This window comes from Manacus candei, unplaced genomic scaffold (genome assembly GCF_025592945.1).
Source record: "Manacus candei isolate 608988 ecotype Guabito, Panama unplaced genomic scaffold, ASM2559294v1 h1tg000005l, whole genome shotgun sequence".
NCBI classification, from domain to species: domain Eukaryota; kingdom Metazoa; phylum Chordata; class Aves; order Passeriformes; family Pipridae; genus Manacus; species Manacus candei.
In genome coordinates, this window is record NW_026138053.1 from 11,484,851 (window position 1) to 11,505,688 (window position 20,838).

Genomic DNA, 20,838 nt, shown 5'->3' on the forward strand with positions numbered 1-20,838 from the left:
GCAGAATTACCTCCCTCAACCTGCTGTCACAACTCTTTCGATGACCAGGACACAACTGGTTTTCTGGGCTCAAGTGCACATTGCCAGGTCATGCCCAAGTTTTCATTCATCAGTAACCCCATGTCCTTCTCTGCAGGGCTGCTCTCAAACCATTCAGCCCCCACCTTGTGCTGATAGTGGGGATTGCCCTGACCAAGGTGTAGGACCTTGCACTTGGCTTTGCTTGTCTTCAAGAAGCTTGAAGGTCCTCAAACCTGTCATGGCCCCCCTGTATGGCATCTCTTCCTTTTGGAGTATCAACTGCACCACTCACCTTGGTGTCATCTGCAAACTTGCTGAGGGTACACTTGATCCCTCTGTCTATTTTGTTGATACTAAATAGCAGTGGTTTCAGGGCAAACACCACTCATTACCGGTTTCCACTGGGACACTGAACCATTTACTTTAACTCTTGGGACAAGGATGTTGTGGAGGACATTACCACAGAACCAGGCACAAGATGAAGTAGCATGCTAAGAGAGGAAGTTTTCACTCAAAGAAACCTATCTGCAATAAAAAACAACAGGGAACATACTACAAAGTGCTGCTTTTAAAATTCTCTCTCTGTTTTTGTCCCCAGGCCCCTACATTAATTCCACAGTGATTTGTTTTATGCAAAACTAGGATGTTAGCAAAATCTGGCATGGTTGAAGCTCTGTACCTAGGTTCAGCAGATGTGCTTAAAGAGTAAATGATTTATCTCACCTAAAACATGCTCTGCAAAGCCTAAATAAAGCGGACCAAATTTACATCAGAGGAAGAAAGGTTTAAGCCACCCAAATGTAAAGGTGAGTTTCACCTACTTCCACCACTTCTGAGTATATTAAAATATTAATAAAGTGTTAAATTGAGTTTCATTTTTGATATGAGCATACCCCAGTCATATGAAATCCAAACCTCAGAAGGCAAAATGAACTACATACCATGACACACAAGGATTTACCAGCAGGAGCTAAGGAGGCTTTATATGCAGTAGTGTCACAGCCAACAGCTTCCACATCATATGACACTGCTGTGGCTAAATAGCCCATTTTCCTTAGATCCAGGATGTCCTTCCTGTATGGTACATATGTGTAAATGGAGAAAATTAAGAAAGGCAAATGCAGGCCAAATGACAAGAAATACCATCTTGATAGAAAGCTTCATAGTTCCTCAAAAGCTCTCCCAAGGGAAACAGAAGAACTTTCCCAGCTTGGGAACATAAACAGGTAGAATTCTTGTTAGGAGAAACTTGACATGCTCACTTCATAGCAGTAACTAGGAATGACAATTTTAGACTCAAGTTTTGATTGCACCCATTACTGGCAAAAGAAATCATAGGTAAGTAGTTCTTCCTAAAGAGTATCTAAACATGCAGATATAAAAAAGCTAGATGCATTTCAGTTGGGAGTAATAAAACTGGGCACTTCATATACTTCTCAGTGTTTCTTAAAACAGCAATAAAGCTTTTTTTTAAGATGTCATCATCCATCTGGCCTTCAGTGTGCATTTGTAAGGTAACAACTGAACTGCAGTTCACTGCTACAGGAAATTCCTTATTGTACAATCACTGCTGAGAGTCTGATTCTGCGATGAAGTAAAAAATAATTTTACCACAGATTTCAACAGTCACATGACAGCACTTAATACTGCAGTCACATGAAAGAAGAGTACTACTTTGGTTAAAAAATAAAGATCCCACCTGTCAACCCCGGACTTGACTCATCTATTCTAAAGAATCAGACTGATGACATAAGTTAAAAGACCAAAACTTTGAGAAGAATTTGCCTTTGTCATTTATAGATGCTGAAACTTTGAGGAATCCTTGAGATTCCAAGAAGAGTAGTTTAGGACATCTATAGCTCTGAAAAATATACCTGCAGGCTAATAAATAACCTGTTACTGGCAAAGACAACAAAGTCAAGAGAATAACTATTACAGCAAGCTAATTTGAAAGGAAAATCATATTATATATGCTCAATTTGAAAATGCTGCACTTTCCGTTTTGTAAATCTTTAACATTACATGATCTAACGGGGGAAAGAACCTTGCTTCCCAACACAAGACTAGAGCAATTGCTTAAGATTTCTGCAAATGTAGTAACATGATACATGCTACCACTAACAAAATCCACACATGCAAATGAGATAAAAGGAAGCAAACACACTCATGAAACAGCTCAAGTAGCAAAAATTCTAGCCAGAATAATTCTTCAAAACTCCTCCCTGAAGTTGAAAAAAAAAGAATGACCCTTTCTAACCCTTGTAACATGCTTTGAAAATGAAGTTTAAAAATTATTTTATTATGACAATACAACACTTGGTATCTCCTGTCATGACTTTCTTAACAGAGTAAGGAAGTAAGGAAGCATACGTAGCACTTACTGAACTCTATTCAAAAGGTGTTTTCCCCTTCCTGAATACTGTGTTCCTGCTCTTCTTTCAGAATAATACTTCCACACCTCTTTCTACCATCAGTGCTGAATATCTATGGTCCTAGGCCTGCTCTCCCTCTGCAGTAACCTGCAAAACCATTTGAATTCCATAGGAGTAGAAATACCTTCTCTCATAAGTTAAATGATTCCAGACTCACCAATTTATTTTCACCTTTGAAACACTTTCTCTGTGGCTTGTTTTCCCTCCCCATTTTCTTTTTCTGAAGGAAGACAAGCCATGGATTTTCCTTTAGTCAGATCAACGTTCAGACCATGGCAATGAATTAGAAAACAGGGTTTTCCGAGGTGTAAACCACAGCATGCCTGTGGTACGGAGGGAAAGGCTTTACCAAGCCGTGTTTAGCCATTTGTGTAACTCGGCCCATTGCAGGAGGCCTTCGGGGCTCCCGGAGCTGCAGCCTTGTTTTAAGGCGGCTTGCTCGTTCTGCACGTTTGTTTTGCCATGGAAATCTCGCGCACACTGGAAGAGGAAATCGATTTTCTAGCAACACCTTCAAACAGGCTAAGAGGCTTTGCAAACGCCGTGTCCCCTGTCGCAAATACATCACAAGGAGCAGTTAAAGCCCGACACCCAAACCAAGTTCTGCCCCCGGTGACCTTCCCGGGCGTCGGCTGGCAGGACCAGCTAGGGCGCTGCCCCCGGGAGCTGCCGCTGCCCGCACCCCAAACACCAGCAGCACGCAGGTACCACAGACCCACGGGCTCCGCCTCCGGCCCGGCGGCTCCCGCACAGCCCGCGGCCCCCGGCCCCGCACATCGCGCCGCGCACCCCGCGGCCCGGCCCAGACCGCGCACCTGCCGCCCGGCCCCGGCTCCGCTCCGCCAGTACGGGGACAAAGCGGCCACAACGCACCTGTTCCCGCGGCGGGGGCGGCGGCAGAGGCTCCAGCCCTGCCCGCCCCCATCCCTACACCCACCGGATCCCTCCCCGAACCGACCGTCCTGCCTGCTCTGGGCCAGGTGAGGTGCTGCGGCGTCCCGGGGGCTCCCTCCGACACGGGGGACTCTGCGCCCCCCGCATTCGCCGAGGGAAACAAACTCCGGCCGGCTCTGGCCGCCGCTGCCCGCCGGGCGGATCCGCGCTGTAAACAGGCCGGAGGGCGGCACAGGCGCCGGCCGCCCTCGCCCCAGCACCGGCGCTCGCCCGGCACCGACGCTCGCCCAGCGCCGGCGCTCGCCCCGCCGTGCCCCGCGCTCACCGTAGAGATGAGCGGAGGCTTCGCCCTTCCTCGCCATCGTCTCCCGGTGCCCTCCGCGCCGGCACTGCCGGGGTACAGCCAGGGGCCCGGCGCCTCCGCCCGCCGCTCAGCGCGTTCTTTGTTGCCGTGAAGGCATGAGAGGCGGCGGCGGCCGGGCAGCCTCCCGCTCCACTCGGCTCCGCTCCGCCCCGCTCCGCCGCGGCCGCCCGCAGCACCGCCCGCACCCACCCTCCCGTCCCGCCGGCTCCGCCGCGACGCCTGCGCCGACCCGCGGGGGCGGTGCCGGTGCCCGGGCCGCGGGGAGGGGGGCGGGCGAGGGGCGCCGGGACGGGCCGCGGCTCGCCAACTTCGCCTGGGCCCCGCGGCAACTTCGGCATCCGGCGGGGCTGTACCTGGAGGGCCGGTGTCCATCCTCCCGCACCAACCGCCGGTGTCCGCAGCCGGGTGCGCTGCCCGCCTGTGCCCCTGCCCTGCGCAGAGCCCGGAGGTGTTGCCGCTGGTGGGAAGCGGCCGGCCGGCCCTGGGGCCGCTTGCCGTCCTCCTGGGCCCCGCCGGGGAGCGCCTCCCTTGGCGGAGCTGTCCGTGCCGCCCGTGCTGAGCGCCGGGCGCCCAGCGGCCTCGTGCCCGGGCGACCAGTTGCACGGGCCCCCGGGGCTGGGGAAGGGCGAAGCGCTCGGGTGTGACCACCGACAGCCGCGCGTCTGCCTCCCGACGGGGGGAAACGTGTTGTTTCGGGCTGGGGGCATTTTCATGACTCAGTCAGAAAACAGTTTCGGTCCTGTCAAATACAGATTTCTGGTCGTAAACTTTCCTTCAGTTGACATCCACCTCCCTTTGTTTTATCTGAGTGGGGTAATAGCCACTTAGGAGCAATTAGTCTGATTGCTGAGTTTCCTTCACAGTTTTGACAGCACAAATCATTACTACAGCAAAGGACACTGTATTCAGATGTCACGTTGCCATTAGTCTGTTGTCACTAAGTAAAACAGAGGTAACATTTTGTATTATTATTGTAACATATTGTAACATATTGTATTATTACACATAACAGTATTCTGAAATGACAGAGGTGCACCTCTAGGCCGTCATTTACGTTTTCAGATATGAGCAGTTTGAGAAGTTACTTTCCAAGGCTTGCAAATAAAGGTACCCTTTCAAAAGTTGGCTTAAGACCCTCAAAAGCACATGATTCTTTTATTTATGAGTAAATTAATGTGCACAGACCATGGAGGTTGCTGCTATGCTTGTATCGAAACGTAAACCAATCATATATGCATTGGTGAGGGTATGTGCCTCCTACAAAGTCAGTATATCATCAGGTCTTGCAGTGCTCACTGCCTTGGCTAGTTACAAGAAAACTAAATCAGGCATATGTAGCACTTTATCCATCCTTCCAGAGGTCTCAGTCCAGGCCAATTGCTCTCATAATTACTGAATTTCACATCTGCAGTTTCATCTGCTAGTAAAGGAAGTACTCTTCTTCCCCCTCCTCCTCCTTAAATTGTGAGAGTTTATACTTTGAAATAGAATTTTTTTATATATTTTAAAATGAGTACTTGCTTCATCCAGTCATCCCACTTCATCAGAATATTACCTGGGCAGAGATTTATGATTCTGTGCACTGCTGGTGGTTTGCAAATTTAATGAGAGTTCTTTCTTAACCTAGTCCCCCTATCCTCTTAAGCCACATACTTAGCCTAGCTACCTATGATGTGTGTTTCCACCTCGTGGAAAATGAATGACACACTTCACTATCTAAGAAGAAATCCTAATTTCATCTCAATGATGATGAGGAGGAGAACAATTCAGACAATCTCACCTATAGAAGAAAGAACTTCTTGTGTCTAAGACTGAGTCAAACATGAGAAAAGCAGCATAGGACAGCTTTGTAAGAAGGAAGGAGGTTTGTTAATGCCTTCTGGCTCATTCAGATAAGGCATAGCAACCTAAAGGCAGCAGGGCATGACCAGAGTTGCTAGTCAGAGCTGATGTAGCATTCTCAGGGAAGCTTCAGTATTGTTCTACAGCTCCATGTTCTTCTGTTCCCCTTGTGCAGAGGGATGTATCTATACACAGCCTATGTTCAAGAACAAACATTGCAATCTCAACAGTAAAAAAAACATAGGTAATAGAGTTAGTATAGCCTGTTCTACAAATAAATATATCAGATATCAGAGATATCACATACTAGATATACAATATATACATTATATGTAATACACAGCATATACAATGACTTAATTGTGTCTATATTATTGTGCATATATTATACAGTCTATATATTATAGTATTTATATTATTTATTATATATTGTATTTAACATATGTTATATTTAACATATATGCTCTCTATCCTAAAGCATATGTTGTATTTAACGGAAGATAGATTGAAATAGATAGATAGATAGACAGATGATAGAGAGAGAGACAGAGAGATGTAGGGCTATGACTAACAACCAGAGATAAGGTTTTGCTTACACAGCACTTCCAAGTTCTGGCAACAAAAAAATACTCATATGCACTCTAGCAAAGTTTTTTTTTCTTTCTTTCTTTTCATTAGGCTTTATAGAACAATATAAAATTATTATTAACAATAAGAAGTTAATGTAGAATTCTGCAGGAGAAGTAACTTTTGACTTGGTTCTAACTACCAGAACCAAGGAATAACTTAAAAATCCACTAAACTAAAATAGAAAACTTGCTAAAAAGAATACAGAAGGTTAGACTAGTGCTAAAAACTACAAAACAGTTATTCAGATACATAGAAGGTTATGTAAGGAGACCACTTTGAGAGACAGCCCATCATCTTTGTATATTCATGTTTCTCAGAAGGGCCTGAGAAATGGCAAAAGGAAGTCAGCATGACTATATAGAATGAAAAGGACAGTAGCTACAAACAAGGAAGAATATTTTGATAGATTAAAGTTGTGTTCAAACTAGTAAATTATAAAGGATCACAAACTTTGGCAGGTTAAGTGTGAAAGTACAGGAAGGCAGACCAAAAAAGAGTTTAAGCATTAATTTGCAAAAAGTGTAGATGCTAAAAAGAATTCTTTTTTTTTAAAGGCCAAGAGGAGGAAGAGAATATGTAGAGCCAATATTTTCTTTAAGCCTCGTATGTATATATAGACTTGAAGGTGATAAAGATTTTCAACATTTTTGAAAATACTTCTGATGAAAATCCAGAAAACTGCAGATCCATTGGAGACCTCCCAAGGAGTTGGCAGACACAAAAATGAGGGAATACAGCTGATCTTCAGGTTATTTGGATTTCTGAAAACATTGCAGAAGGTTCCTCATCAAAAAGTTTTGAATAAAATAAGCCACCATAGAGGGAAAACAAAAAGTCCTTTTATGGCTAAAAAATGTCAGAGGGTGTTAGGAGGGTCTGTCACTTCTTGCAGCTCCAGGACCCCTCCTGCCCAGCTGCTGGAGCCCAGGGATGCTGGAGCTGGGGATACAGGGTCCCTGCCCAGGCAGGGGGACAGGGCTGCCACCTTCCCATGTGCAGGCCCAGCCAGTCGTGCAGCTGAGCACGTCCTAGAGACACACACAGGGGACACTGACTCGGCCACACGCAGTGCCAGTGACAAGGCACCTACAACAGCACCTCCACACAGACCCACCCTCAGCTCCAGAACAGAGCACAGGCAGCCACATCCTCTCCTCCTCTTATGCTGGCAGAGACAAAAGGTGACTAGGGCAGCCACATGCACGAGATTCCTTGGATGCCCAAGCACATGCACATTTGCCCAGCACACCTGTCCAGATCCCAGCCTCTTCCCTGCCTCAGGAGTGCTGACTTCCTGGCTGGTCCAGCTTGATGCTTGCTGCATCACCCCACAGGCCCTCCACACTCTAGAGCACCACAGAAAATTCAAGTTGCTTTTCATTTCTAAAAGGAAGGTTCATTAACAAATGGTAAATTACTGTTCGTTGTTAGCAATTTAAAAAAAACAACCTGTAAACTAGTCATAATTAGTAATAAAACATAACACTTCACCCTAGAATACAGATGCTAACTTTAAGGGATGAGCCTTCTGGTTCCAGCCAGGACAGTGTTAATGTTTGCAGTAGCCAAGAGGGCCATGACCACTGGGGTGGGGGGAAGGGGGAAATGAGGTCCAGGGTTTTCTTCTGGTTGGGATGGTGTGGCTGGATCAGGTCAGGCTCTTTGGTGAGCACTTGCATGTGAATCACTCTCCTCTTTCTTGTACACTTTTGTCATTAATATTGTTGCTGTTTGTTTTCTTATGTCATTGCTGTTTCCAGTAAATTGTTCTTATCTCAGTCCATGATCTTTACCTTTTGTGCCTCCAATTCTCCTCTCCATCCACAGGGGAAGGGGAAGGGAGAGGAGGGAGTGGTGCATGGTTTCGGTGGGAGAGTAGCATTCCTAAACCATGACAATGAGATGCACTTTGTAATGTAATAATCTTACTGTGTTTACTTGCTGATTTATACACATCAGCAATAAGCAACATGCATTCTGCTGGTTAGTATATAAGAGAGTCTTTTAGGTTAATAAAGCAATAAACTATGCAGTATACAATTTTTACTGTAGTAAAAGTGATCAGAGGAATACTAAATAAGAAATGTGACACAGTGGTAAGTGTTTGAGAAAATAAAAAAGAAAGACAGATGCTGTATTTCTTGCTGCTGTGAAAAATGCCAAAAATTCTAAATACACCTTACAGAAACTTCTATCTATTGTCACTCCTTATGTAAATAATTTTGAACCTCACAGTTCAACTGGTTTAGGCTTTGACAGATAACCTTGCCATCTTTCATACCCCTCTGTTCCTAAAAACTTAGTAGACATGGACCACCTGGGCTTTGAATTTTCCTCTCCAGATTTGCTTGGTGAAAATTATGTTGACAACACATTGCCAAAAAAGTTCTCATTCATTTATCCAAGGAGATGTAAAGAGAGGCAGTGAGAAAATAGTTTGAAGGAGTGGGGGAAGGTGAGCAAGGGTGTAGCTTCATAAGTGCAAGCTGCGTTAAACAGTGACCTTAATGAGCAGTTGGTTCTTGTACCTTACCCCAGATGCTCCTGTAATTTAGCAGAGATGTCCCTGAATACCTTTGTCTTGGCTCCATGCATTCTTTCCTTCCTTTTTCTGGAACTTCCACTCTTTAATCTCTACAACACTGCAAGAGATCACAGATAGTTAAGTGGCTTTTTAATACGAAAGCTTGCTTCCAGAAAGTACAGACATCTGTCTTCAGAGGCAAGTAGCAAATTTCATATGCAAAGATGCTTCTAGTGTAAGGTAAACCTTGAAAACAGCAAATGTTACCGTGTATTCCTGACTCAATTTCCTCAACTGGTCAGTTTCAGACAACAACCTTCCCAGACTGTCTACATGAGCAGTTCAGTTCAGGTCAGGAGTGTAGTTCTGAGGTGAGTTTCCCAATTGTCCCCACTTAGTGTGCCTCACTGGATTCACAGAGATATTTCAAAGAACATGAATTGATTTTTGGATTAAATTTACTGGAAGACATGATCTAGGAGGAGTGCATCCAATGTGTTCCAACCACTTAATGGGGGCACTCTGTCAAGCCTGAAGTAAAACCCCTTAAAATGTTTATCAGGTCTATACAACCATTTCACTCTATAAACCCAACAGTATTTCATTACTTCCTGATGTCACCATTCCCTCAGCGTACTGATTTATTCAGTCTCCCTGCCTTAGGGATGTCCTCAACTCCATTCCAAGCTGTCTCTTCACCTCAGTGCAAAAAAGAGCTTATTTACCTACTAAAGGGCTATGGATCCTAATCTCAAAGGCATCTAGAAATAATATCTAATTTCTGAGCACTGTAGTATTTAAATCACTTCCTGCAGCTAGTAAATACGCTTAGTGTATAACATCCTTATCAGTCAGCTGGGGTTATCAGTCACCCTATTCCTGATACACCTCCAAAACGTGAGTTTATGATTCCCTGAGGCGCAAATTACAGTAAAACAGCTCACAGGAGCTCTTCTGCTAACAGGTGGATGATGTAGGTGCTTGGAGCCAGCCCGCGAGACTCGGCACACAGACAGCAAAGCGGCCGAGCCTGGGGCCGCCTTCCTTTCGGCCTCAGAAAGTGAAACACAGACCCTGCCCGTGTTGGTGCGGGTGGGCCGCTCGCTCCCTCCTCGCCCCCGAGCCGGGCCGGCCGCAGGACGGAGCTCTCCGCCCGGCTCAGGGCTCGCTCTCCCCGCTCAGCGGGCCGGTCCGGCCCGGGCCCGGCCTCCCCCGGCTCGGCGGGCGGCCCGCGCGGCACCGCCCCGGCCGCCCGAGCCCCGCCCCGCCGGAGCCGCCGGAACCCCGCCGAGATGGCTGCGCTGAGGGTGACCCGGGTGAGTGTCCGGCCCGAGCGAGCGCTCGGAGGACACGAGGTCCGGAGACGAGAGGCGGCCGGGCCGGACCGAGGCGCTGCCGGCGCCGGCGGGCGGGGTCCCGGGCGGCAGGGAAGGGCCGCGGGCCGAGGGAGGGCGAAGGACGGAAGCGGCGGGGCCAGCCCGGGTTCCGCCGCCGGGACAGCTGCGGGCACAGGGGCAGCCCCGGAGGGCAGAACCGGCGAGGCTGCGAGCCCTCTGCTGTGCTGCTTTTCCTGCCTCGCAGTATTATCCGAGAGTTTATGGCCGTAATCCTCACGGTCCGAGTGGGTGTTGCCATCGGCTGTTCTCAGCGGAGTTGCTGCACAGCCCTGGGGCTTCTCATGGGCCAAAGGCCGCGCCGTGCCCAGTCTTTGGAAAAGCCCTGGGTATGGCTGGCACCTTCCACGTACCGGCGGTGACGGCTTCAAAACACCGGGGGTTATAGTTCGGGGTATTTTATCCTTTAGCATACTTAGCTGTACTACCTATGCTATTTTTTTTAAATATGTGTGATGTTTTTTTTAAATATGTGTGATGGTTTTCTGAAGTACAAACTTTCTCCTATATTGAACCACACAGCTTCAAAGTAGAAAATAAAAAGTATTCAAAACTCGCATATTACCTGACACGTTACCCCAGCAACAAACTGCTCTTGGCAACTCTTCATTTTTATTCTGAGATATGTGAGGGAGGATCAATTTGGTGACCCTTAGCTTGTTCTGTCATTTTCTGTAATGTGCATATTGTCAAACAGGTTCCATACTTCTTTTGCAATTAAGGTAATAAAGATTGCATCACTTCCATGCATAGTCTTGTCATACCCTTTTCCTGACAGCACATTATTCCAGTGTTAGTCTTACCACATTGACGATCATATTTGTGATTCTGACAGTTCATGCAAAAGTGCAAGGAAATGCAGCAGGAATTGCATCTAAGCATCCCTAGCAGTAGTTTGTCACTGAATGTAACTGTTCCTCAGAGTCAAGCAATAAGAAGGTTGACTAAGTAGACAGATAATCATACAAATTCTTACATGTAGGAAACCCTGATACTTTGTCACTTGATCAGTCATGCAACTTTCAGCTGTATATCCCACCTATTCGTATTTCAGTGTTTGGTGGGATTGCGGAGTTTTTCCAGAGTAACCTGTAGTCCTTGTCTTGTAGAGTTCCTAGTAAAATTTCTGTGGTATTCTTTTGCATTACTATCATTAATTAATTTTTTTAAAATGTTATGAAATAAGTGATTGGTGTGATCACACTTTTAAAAAAATTTTCTACATTTTCACATAAGAAAATCAAGAACAAGCCTTTTCTTAGTGTTTAGGCTAATTTTTGGTTTTGTAGTACTAATTTGGGTCTTCCTAAAAATTTATCCAATTACATATTTTTCACTAATTTCTAAACATTTCAGAGATTTATAACTCTTGAAAAGAGTAAACCAACCTTTTAAAATTAAGTTTGGACATGTTTTTGCACAATATTAAGACATTCTGAAAGCAGCTGTAACAACAATATTTGTGGGTACTAAACTTCAAAAAGCAAAGAAAGTATTTACAATGAAAAAGAATAAATTTGTGATCAGTATTAGGAAGGAAAATAAAATTCAGATAGTCTGCTGTGTTCTCTCCCATCTGGAGTATAATAACAATAATCACCAAGTGTCCATGGCACCAGCTTATAAAAGAAAGCAGAGATGAGTCTGGGACATTATCAAAATATTCTGATATATTGGTTAATAGGTAGGGTGTTTTTTGCTAATGGGTAGATAGGATATTCAGTAGAGGGCCAGAAAATCAAGTTTGATGTGTGAGTGTATAAATTAAAGAAATATATATTGCTATATGCTTAACTATTTTAAAATAATCAAATGCACAATAGTTAAAAATGTATAGGGCAGCTCACCTGCCCTCGGTGCTGTTAAAGCCTGAGAATCCTGGCAGAGCGTCAGAGGAGCAAAACACAAGCTAGCCAATAATTCTTTTATCACTGTAGTAAATTATATTTGATCTGATACTGTTTCTGGAGAGGGAGTCTACATTAAAAGTTGTGCTGCAGGCAGGCAAGTAGCTTTAGGAGACTTGAGCTGTAAAGATCTTACACCTTATGTTCTTTTCTTCTTTAGCAAGTGCTTCAAACCATTGCAGGACATGGATGGAGGTCACATTCTAGTAAACCTGCTCAAAACTTACATATAGGCAAACCTGGAGCTGGCTTTAGCTTTGGTAAGTAGTACAGTTGTTAAAGAAATATAGCAATTATGGACAAATTGCAGATTTTAAAAGAATAATATCCTATATTGCACTTCACCATGAACTTAAAATGATGTTTATCCTAAATAGATTTCTATTAATAAAAAAGTTTGAAAATCCAAATTACTTTTGTCCTCAGCTCAGGCAAGGCAGGTATGTGTGTAGTGTTTTTAAGAGTTTCTTCTTTTTTTAATTCTTGTCTGTCCTTTTTTTATTGCCAAAGTGTCTTAGCTTTGAATAATTATCTCATATTGTTGTTTGCAGTGTAAAGGTACCTAAATATAGTCATAGTTGAACTTCGTTATAAAGAAATGTAAAAAAGAAAATTCATCCTCAGCTTGGCATATTATATACATAAAGCAAATTTAGTAGGTCAGAGCTAGGTGTTTGAAACTGAAGAGTCAGGATCTCTGGATGACCTCTGTCTCTATTTAATTAACACAGCATTTTTCTTGTTTCTTTTGGTAATACATTTTATGTTACACAGTCCTCTTCATTTTCAATATTTTGTGGATAATTTCATCAGATGCAAGCAAGTGCATTGTAGGTGGGGATGAGAGAACAATGGAGGTTTTCTCCTAGGAAGAAGAGGAAACAGTTTTTTCGCTTTCTGAACAGCCTCCAAAAGTGGTGGTTTGGGTTGTCCTGGAAGGATGCTCTTATTAAAGACAGTAGAGAATTTGTGAATTTTTTTCTTTCTCTTTTTTTAAAATAGAACTTACTGACGAACAGAAGGAGTTTCAAGCTACAGCTCGTAAATTTGCTGTGGAAGAAATTATTCCTGTTGCTGCACAATATGACAAAAGCGGAGAGGTAAATCTACCATAGTGTAAGGGAAAAACTGGACAAAACCAGACTTTTATCTTAACCTTTAAAATTTAAAGTTTTGATTGTGGTGACTCAGAACGTGATTTTTCCATGTCTATTTCAGTATCCCGTGCCACTTATAAAAAGGGCTTGGGAACTTGGTCTTATGAATTCACACATACCAGAAAGCTGTGGTAAGTAAACATTCTTTTTAATCTGTAAAATGAAACAACGAGAAGACATTAGATGAGATTTATATGTGTAATTATGGATTCTGTATCAAATAAATAGTTGCATACTTGAATAATCTAAATTTAATCAGCAGGCAGGTTGACACATAAAAGTGTTACTAGATGTGGATGTAATCAGGAGACAAATTAGACAGATTATGGTTCAGTAATTTATGACCAGATTTTTCTACCGTGATTACAGCTGTCTAATGTTCCCCTGGTGCACTGTGTCAGCTGATTAGGCAGAGAAATTAGAAGGTCATGTTTTGTTCTAGTCTCTGACACAGGCTGGAGCAACTTAAGAGTTTATCCCAGAAGGACAGCTTTTCAATTTAAGTTAGGTGCAGTACAACAGAGCTTTGGCAGTGTTTAGGCATATGAGTAACACAGACAAGCATGATATGCTAGAGAAGGGTTTTAATTAAAGGAAGTCATGTCTCAAAAATCATTGGAGTTCTCTGAAGTAGCTAATAAGTGTGTGAACAAGGGATCCCTGGTTGATAAAGAATACTTGAAAGTTTTAAAAATCATCAGGTTTCATATTGGAAAGATTAGTAGTGCAGCCTTGCTGGGTCTTGTGCTGTCTGGGATGTCTATAAATAAACAGAAAAAGGGGATCAACACAAAGGCAGATAATACTAAGTTTGCTTATAATACTAAGTTACTCAATGTAAAAAAAGATGAGACTGGTACAGAGAGCTGCAGGAGAAGACCTTGAAATAGAGAGCCAGTAAAAATGGCAATGCAATTCCAAAAAGGAAAAGTGATGCACATGTGAAGGGAAAGAAGCAAGAAAAATGGTATCCTCTGCACTAGTTACTGCCTCTCAAAAAAGACATTTTGGTGTTTATCATAAATAGTTAATGTATAGTATAATGCTCAGAAGTGGTCAAAATAAAATTTAAAGTCAAAAGGGACCCTTAAGAGAATGAAGAAAAATGCAGAAGGCACAAATACGCTGCTGCCCAAATCCAAATTGCACTTGCCTTTTTAATTCATTATATAGTCGAATCCTTCCATCTCAAAAGAGTATTGGGGAAATGGAAAAGGTTTCTAAAAGGATGACAAAGATTATAAAAGTTGTGTCTTCTCTGTGAGATGCAGATTCTATAGGAGAAATTACTAAAATGTCAAGTGCATGGATAGTGTGTAAAGGGATTCATAGTTGACTGTCCCTTTCAACATAACTAGAAGGCATCAAATTATGTCATCAGATAAAAGTTTCAAAACAAATGAAAGGTGTTGGTTCTACATGCAGTGTGTAATTAATTTGCAAAACTTACTATCTTACTGTAGGATATTGGTGGTAAAATTTAAATAGACTCAAAAAGAGACTGGACAAATTAATGTAATAAATATCTGTCATAGGTTAGCATAACAAAGATACCAAAGAGAGGTATTTCTTTGACTGAGGAAGTCACCTGAAGGCTCAAGAAAATATTTTTGAGGAAGTGTAGTTGTTACTGTATTTGTATGTACTTCCCATAGTGTTGGCTTCTGTCAGAAACAGATTACTGAGTTGGCTATCTACTAATATGGACACTTTATAAACTTTTTATTCCCAAATGCTGTGGGCTCAGGAGCCCTTTCTCTGCTTCCTAGGAACTCTTAATTCTCAAGTGTACAGTAATAAAAAAATTAAAGTGGTACATTCTTGCCACTTTGTGCAACTTGTCCCACATTAATCAAACAATAACCCTGGAACCATGATGTGTAATTTTCAAATCACCTGTTACTCTTCTGACAAAGCTTTATTTAAAAAGCTGATGTTAGAATATGTAATCAAACATGGTACACAATCAAATGTATGTGAAGGGGATACATTTTTGTTAATTATGTTGTGTAAATCACTAATATTGATATGTTATAATTTAAATCTACTTGAGTAAATGAAATGTTTCACCTGTAGGTGGCCTTGGCCTCGGCACTTTTGAAGCCTGCCTTATTACAGAGGAGTTGGCCTATGGATGTACAGGGGTTCAAACTGCCATTGAAGCAAACTCCCTAGGGGTAAGCTCTGTATTTTCTTACATCCCTTAAACTACAGTCTGTGCACTTGAAAAACCTGGATTAATGGTCTAAATATTTTCTTTCAGCAAATGCCAGTTATCATTGCAGGAAATGAGCATCAGCAGAAAAAATACTTAGGAAGAATGACAGAGGAACCAATCATGTGTGTGAGTATAACTGCTACACTGTAACATGTTCCTAAATCTAATAATATTACTTCTTTCTTTTTTTTCCTTTTTTTTCCTCATTTTTTTGCCTTTTCCCCCCACCCAGAAAACACTTACATGTACACACAACTTAGCCCTTTTTGATTTGTAAACAGTGACATTTACTGAAAGACAGCAAATATCTAATGAGATACATGCAATAAGCAAATAGAAGATATTACTTGGAAAATCAACCCCAACCTAAGTCACTTACCAAAAATTACTACCTTTTATTTCCATTTCAAGAGGGGGTGTAGGCATTTAAGACACTAAACTTGGATGGGAATGTAACTGGGAATTTATGATCTTAAATATTACATAAGCAGTACTTGTTACATAGAAAGAAGAGTCATGTACAATGTATGTAAATCTGTACAACTAAGCCTCCTAAAATTAAGGACTTGGTAAACATAAAATGTTACTCAGTGCTCTTATTTTCAGATTTTAAAGATCTTCAGCTTTCCAATCAGAATTTTTGAAGCCTGAAGAAGTAATAACTTAAGGGTTACAGAATGTTTCTGTTTGATTAAAAGACAATTTTATGTATCATTATGGATTTATAAAGAAAATTAACCCTTATATGTTTGAATTCTTGCTCCGACAGCTGTTAGGGGGGGGTTGTGTTGGGTTGTTTTGGGGGTTTATTGGGGGTTTTTGTTTATGCAACGTTTTGGGTTTTACCATGCAGTTCACTTAAACCTTTTATAGATAATTTGATGCACATAGTCTGCATTAATTTGTGGTTGCATAAAACCAGAACTTTTATTTCACATTTTAATTTCTTTCAGGCCTACTGTGTAACAGAGCCTGGAGCAGGCTCTGATGTGGCTGGTATAAAAACAAAGGCTGAGAAGAAAGGAGATGAGTATGTTATTAATGGTCAGAAGATGTGGATCACAAATGGGGGGAAAGCAAACTGGTATGTTAACAATTAACTGGTGTCATAGTTTTTTGTTGTTATATAGTGGCTTCACCCTCTGCCCCCAGTTAAATTCTTTAAAGACCTGATATCAATCTGAACGTTCATTGTATTGCAGCAGACTGTGTTTTAATCTCTGACCAGTTTATCAGGATAGCAAATACAAATGCAGTCTTGAGTGTTGCACACAGCCTAAAAAGGAAAATGAGTGATGACATGACAACTCCACACTCAAGAATGGCCTCTTGAATCTTGCTGCTATGAAAATTAAATCTGACTCTACTAGAAACACCTCTTACTCCTAGTGAAGCTAGAAACACTGTTACATTGTGGTGTTACTTTTTATTTTATGAAAAGAAGACATTTTTCATCTGTCAGAGATTCCAAATATTGTTGTGTTTGTGGAGCATGCTTTTACAATATAAACCTCTTACTTCATGTCTCATATCACACTGATTCACAACACAGAAATCTTCCTTAATTCAAGCGGAAAAAACTTTATACATTTATCCAAAAATCTGAATTTTCTAGTAATTTACTTCATCGTTGAAGGCAGATCCATCAAAGACAATCTACCAGGTATCTTTTGACATTAGTGAATACCATAAATATGATTTACAGCTGTTTAATTTCTAAGATAAATACTTATTTACAATTTACACTTAGAAGAATAAAATCAAGATATCTGAAATCAGATGATAACATTTTACATCCAAGAATGTATTTCCTAAGCATTAATTTTTATGTACATGCTGCGAATAGGTTTCTTTTGTACTATTTGTGAAACTGGTAATACCATAAAGACTTAGAATACATGGAAAGGGTAGAGAATCTTTGCATGTTGATCTGAAGAAATTTTATTAAACATTATTAAATACTGAATCTTTGAGACTTCCACTCTCTGGCTCCCTCTCAGTTTATTTTTAGAATGGGCAAGGAATATAGTTTGTTAACTTACACTCAGAATTTATTATGTGGTATAGACATGCATAAAAACATTTAAAATATTACCTAAATATATCTTGTTGTTAACTGTGAGGATAAACTGCATCCATCTTCTTTGGTTTACACTAGGTATTTTTTGCTAGCACGTACCGATCCAGATCCAAAAACTCCTGCAGGCAAAGCCTTTACTGGATTCATTGTGGAAGCAGATAGTCCTGGGATCCAAATTGGAAGAAAGGTGAAGATTATTTCTTATTTGACAAGTTAGGAATTATTGTTTAGTTCTAAACCAGTAATGAAACAAACGTACCACTCAAGAGAAAAGACTGTTACACAACTGCACATTTTCATATGCTCATTTACAACCATCTTTTCGTTTTCACAACATGCAGAAGCTATTCATAAAACATAATTTTAAAGTTATTAGTTCAGATAAGGAACTGTTCAGAATGGTCCAAAGTAAGATAACTTTGAACAGCTGCAAAAGACTCTTTGAGAACTATTATACTGGCAAGTACCAATAAATGAGAAGTATTATGCATTGAAAGGATAGGAAGCAAGTTGGACAATATCAACCATAAATACACAGGCAGTGAACTTTAATTTTAGCTACTGCTGGTCAAAGAAGAGGCCTTAGAGATACTAGTACTAGTTCTCCCTTTAAAAAAGAGTACTATTTTTAATATTAGGTAAAACTGGATGTTGAACATTAGGAAAGGAATCTAAAAACTTGAAAAGCTAATTTATTTATTTACTTGTAGTATATCTGCACTGCCTGCACATTGCATTGTTTTCTTTTTCCACTTTCATCTCAAAGGATATAGTTGAAGTAGAGAAAGAACTAGAGAAAACTAGAGAAGACTGGTTACAGAGACTGAACTGATTTCATATAAGGAGAAAGTAAACTGCCCAGATTAGACAAATGAAGGGCATGCTGGTCTGCAAGTACAAAACTAGTATTTGTCATGTATATGGTAATTTTTAGATTAAGTGTTTTGGGGAAGAAAAACATACTCTATGCTTTGAGTAAACTAAAGAATGAAAACATATTGTACCTTTGAATAATCCACTTTAGTAACACCTCTGTAAATTTCCACTTCAGGAAATGAATATGGGTCAGCGCTGCTCAGATACAAGAGGTATTGTCTTCGAAGATGTGAGAGTCCCAAAAGAAAATGTGTTGATAGCTGAGGGAGCTGGCTTTAAAATCGCAATGGGAGCTTTTGATAAGACCAGACCACCTGTAAGTATCAGAAATAACTTGGTTATAAAATACATTGGGAATTTCTGATTTTTTATTCTGTGCTGTATTCAATTCAGGTAGCAGCTGGTGCTGTTGGATTAGCAAAGAGAGCCCTTGATGAGGCTACCAGATATGCTTTGGAGAGAAAAACGTTTGGGAAACCAATTGTTGAAGTAAGTGTGGGGGCAGAGAGAGAAAATACAATAAAAGCTTGTTTTCACACCAGATGTACTGCTACTGATTTTTAAAGGTTATTCCTTAATTTTTATATTTCCTTAATTTTTATATCATATCTCTGCCATTTTGGGGTTTCCATGTATGTAGGTCAGCACCTTGTAAGTAAACTTAGCTATGTGGTAACTTCCAGAATTTTTTATAATTTATCAATGATGGTAGTAGAAGCAGAAAAAAAACAACTCTGCCCAAGACATCAAAACTTACGTACTAGCTGGAAACTTAAGTTCTTCAGTGCTAATAAAGAGGGATTTTCAGGAAAGAAAAAATGAGGTACATGAAACAAGACACATAGTATTAACACTAACAGAATACATTGCCAATAGTGCTGGTTACGAGTTTTAAGGAAATACAAATAAAAAGCAAGGTACATACCAATCTCATAAATAGGAAAGAACAACTTCATAATTCAGTACTTAATCCCTATGACTATGGGGATTTCAGAATCAAAATCTTAAAAATCTAATTGAACACAATTCTGAGAGCCTGATGCATATTCTGTAGAACTCCTCTCATACAACTTACTGAGTTTGTTGAAAAAATCACTGTATTAGGAGATGATATCTTTCTTGGATGTCCCAGAATTTTAAGTGGGCGATATTAACGTGGTTTATTCTGTCCTAGCACCAAGCAGTGTCTTTCTTGCTTGCTGAAATGGCCATGAAAGTTGAACTCGCTAGGATGGCCTACCAGAGAGCTGCGTGGGAAGTTGATGCTGGTCGCAGGAATACCTACTATGCTTCCATTGCAAAGGCATTTGCTGGTGACATTGCAAACCAAGTAGCTGCAGATGCAGTACAGATTTTTGGAGGAAATGGATTTAATACTGAATATCCTGTAGAAAAACTAATGAGAGATGCTAAAATCTACCAGGTAAGTAAAAGAGGGAATGTGATAATGCATAGATTTTATATAATATAAACTAAGGGCTACTTACTTCAAATATGATGTACACATATTAAAAAAAAAAAAAAGCTTTTAGAATGAAAACAATAATCCCTAAATTTAAAGAAATTACATATTTTCTTCCTCAAATAAGAGGAATGTCATCATCTGTCAGTTTATTTTCATGAGAGCCCTATTGAGTTTAGATAAGAGCACCTGAGAGAACAAGTCTGTCTCTTGATTTATATTTCACTTACCCCAGTGTAATTGCTCTGTCACACTGGAATTCTCCCTGCTTTTTGTCTTCCTGCACATCTTAATCCACCTGGGATTAGTGCTGTGGAGATTTACGAGTATAGATCTGTTAAAACCTTTTAAAAAATCATCACTTAACATTATTGCAATTCTTCTTTTCAGATATATGAGGGAACTGCTCAAATTCAAAGGATGATCATAGCTCGTGAACATGTTGGCAAATTTAAGGCTTAAAGAAATGTATGAAGTGTGCCTGGCGCTGCTGTAGGGTTCTGTGTTCTCATGGAAAAGGATGTGTGTTTCTCAATAGAAAAAGGAATGGAGAAAAACAAATTTTCTTCAACGTATTTTTATTCTGTCCATTATTAAACACTGATTCTGTTCTCTCTGTCCAGTCTTTGACTTTATTCCTGACTGACAAAGCTGGTATTTTCTAAACATGCTGAAGTCCACGATGATTTGTTGTTCCTATACAAATGGGCAAGAAATGAGAACCTCACAATGCAGTTTTCTCGCAATAAAATAAGATAATCAGAATGTTATTTCTGACAGTCACTGCTGCATTCTAATAAAATATTTTTTAAGAGAACTGTGGTTGCTTTGTATTCATTTTGCTTGTTATATCACTTACACTGGACAACTTACCCACAATACAATTTCTGAAGTACGTTAATAGCTATACTTCAGTTTCTCCTCTGCTCAGCAAGCAGCCGAACAGCCTTTCCAGTTGAGCAGCTACGGGCCTGCCTTGCGTCTGTGCTGAGGGTTTAGACACTATCCAGCAGTAACGGTATCACCTTGGGAATACC

The 20,838-nt window shown here is 41.1% G+C and overlaps 2 protein-coding genes and 1 long non-coding RNA gene across 5 annotated transcripts in view; 1 reads left to right on the forward strand and 2 right to left on the reverse strand.

Annotated features, from left to right (window-relative positions):
* SLC44A5 (solute carrier family 44 member 5) overlaps positions 1-9,791 on the reverse strand; it is a 72,680-nt gene extending 62,889 nt beyond the window's left edge. Inside the window, exons 1-2 of one of the 3 annotated variants that reach the window (XM_051798090.1) lie at positions 9,652-9,791; positions 8,717-8,825 (exon numbers count right to left, since the gene is read on the reverse strand). In XM_051798090.1, the coding sequence (XP_051654050.1) occupies positions 8,717-8,774 (58 nt within the window). In that variant the 5' untranslated portion in view covers positions 8,775-8,825; positions 9,652-9,791. Of the gene's footprint in view, positions 1-3,672; positions 3,879-4,064; positions 4,379-8,716; positions 8,826-9,651 lie in introns of those variants that run through there. The other 2 variants (XM_051798107.1, XM_051798100.1) reach the window with 2 other exon arrangements.
* A 113-nt stretch (positions 9,792-9,904) lies between these two features.
* Positions 9,905-20,618, forward strand: ACADM (acyl-CoA dehydrogenase medium chain). Its single transcript, XM_051798543.1, has 12 exons — positions 9,905-10,023; positions 12,169-12,268; positions 13,011-13,108; positions 13,227-13,296; positions 15,242-15,342; positions 15,429-15,509; positions 16,337-16,467; positions 17,542-17,650; positions 18,515-18,655; positions 18,733-18,828; positions 19,514-19,762; positions 20,192-20,618. The coding sequence occupies exons 1-12, from the start codon at positions 10,000-10,002 to the stop codon at positions 20,261-20,263; spliced, it is 1,272 nt and encodes a 423-aa protein (XP_051654503.1). The 5' UTR covers positions 9,905-9,999; the 3' UTR covers positions 20,264-20,618.
* On the reverse strand, positions 16,363-17,564 carry LOC127476198 (uncharacterized). Its single transcript, XR_007906511.1, has 2 exons — positions 17,479-17,564; positions 16,363-16,659 (listed from the first exon to the last, which is right to left on the reverse strand). It is a non-coding gene; the product is annotated as an uncharacterized LOC127476198 (long non-coding RNA).
* Positions 20,619-20,838: the final 220 nt, after the last annotated feature.

What these genes read in the sequence shown, in the direction of transcription:
- ACADM (XM_051798543.1), top strand. Translation starts at nt 10,000, where the DNA reads ATGGCTGCGCTGAGGGTGACCCGG. An exon ending in ACACATACCAGAAAGCTGTG is followed by an intron (nt 13,297 to 15,241) that starts GTAAGTAAACAT and finishes TTTCACCTGTAG; the next exon opens with GTGGCCTTGGCCTCGGCACT. An exon ending in TTGGGAAACCAATTGTTGAA is followed by an intron (nt 18,829 to 19,513) that starts GTAAGTGTGGGG and finishes ATTCTGTCCTAG; the next exon opens with CACCAAGCAGTGTCTTTCTT.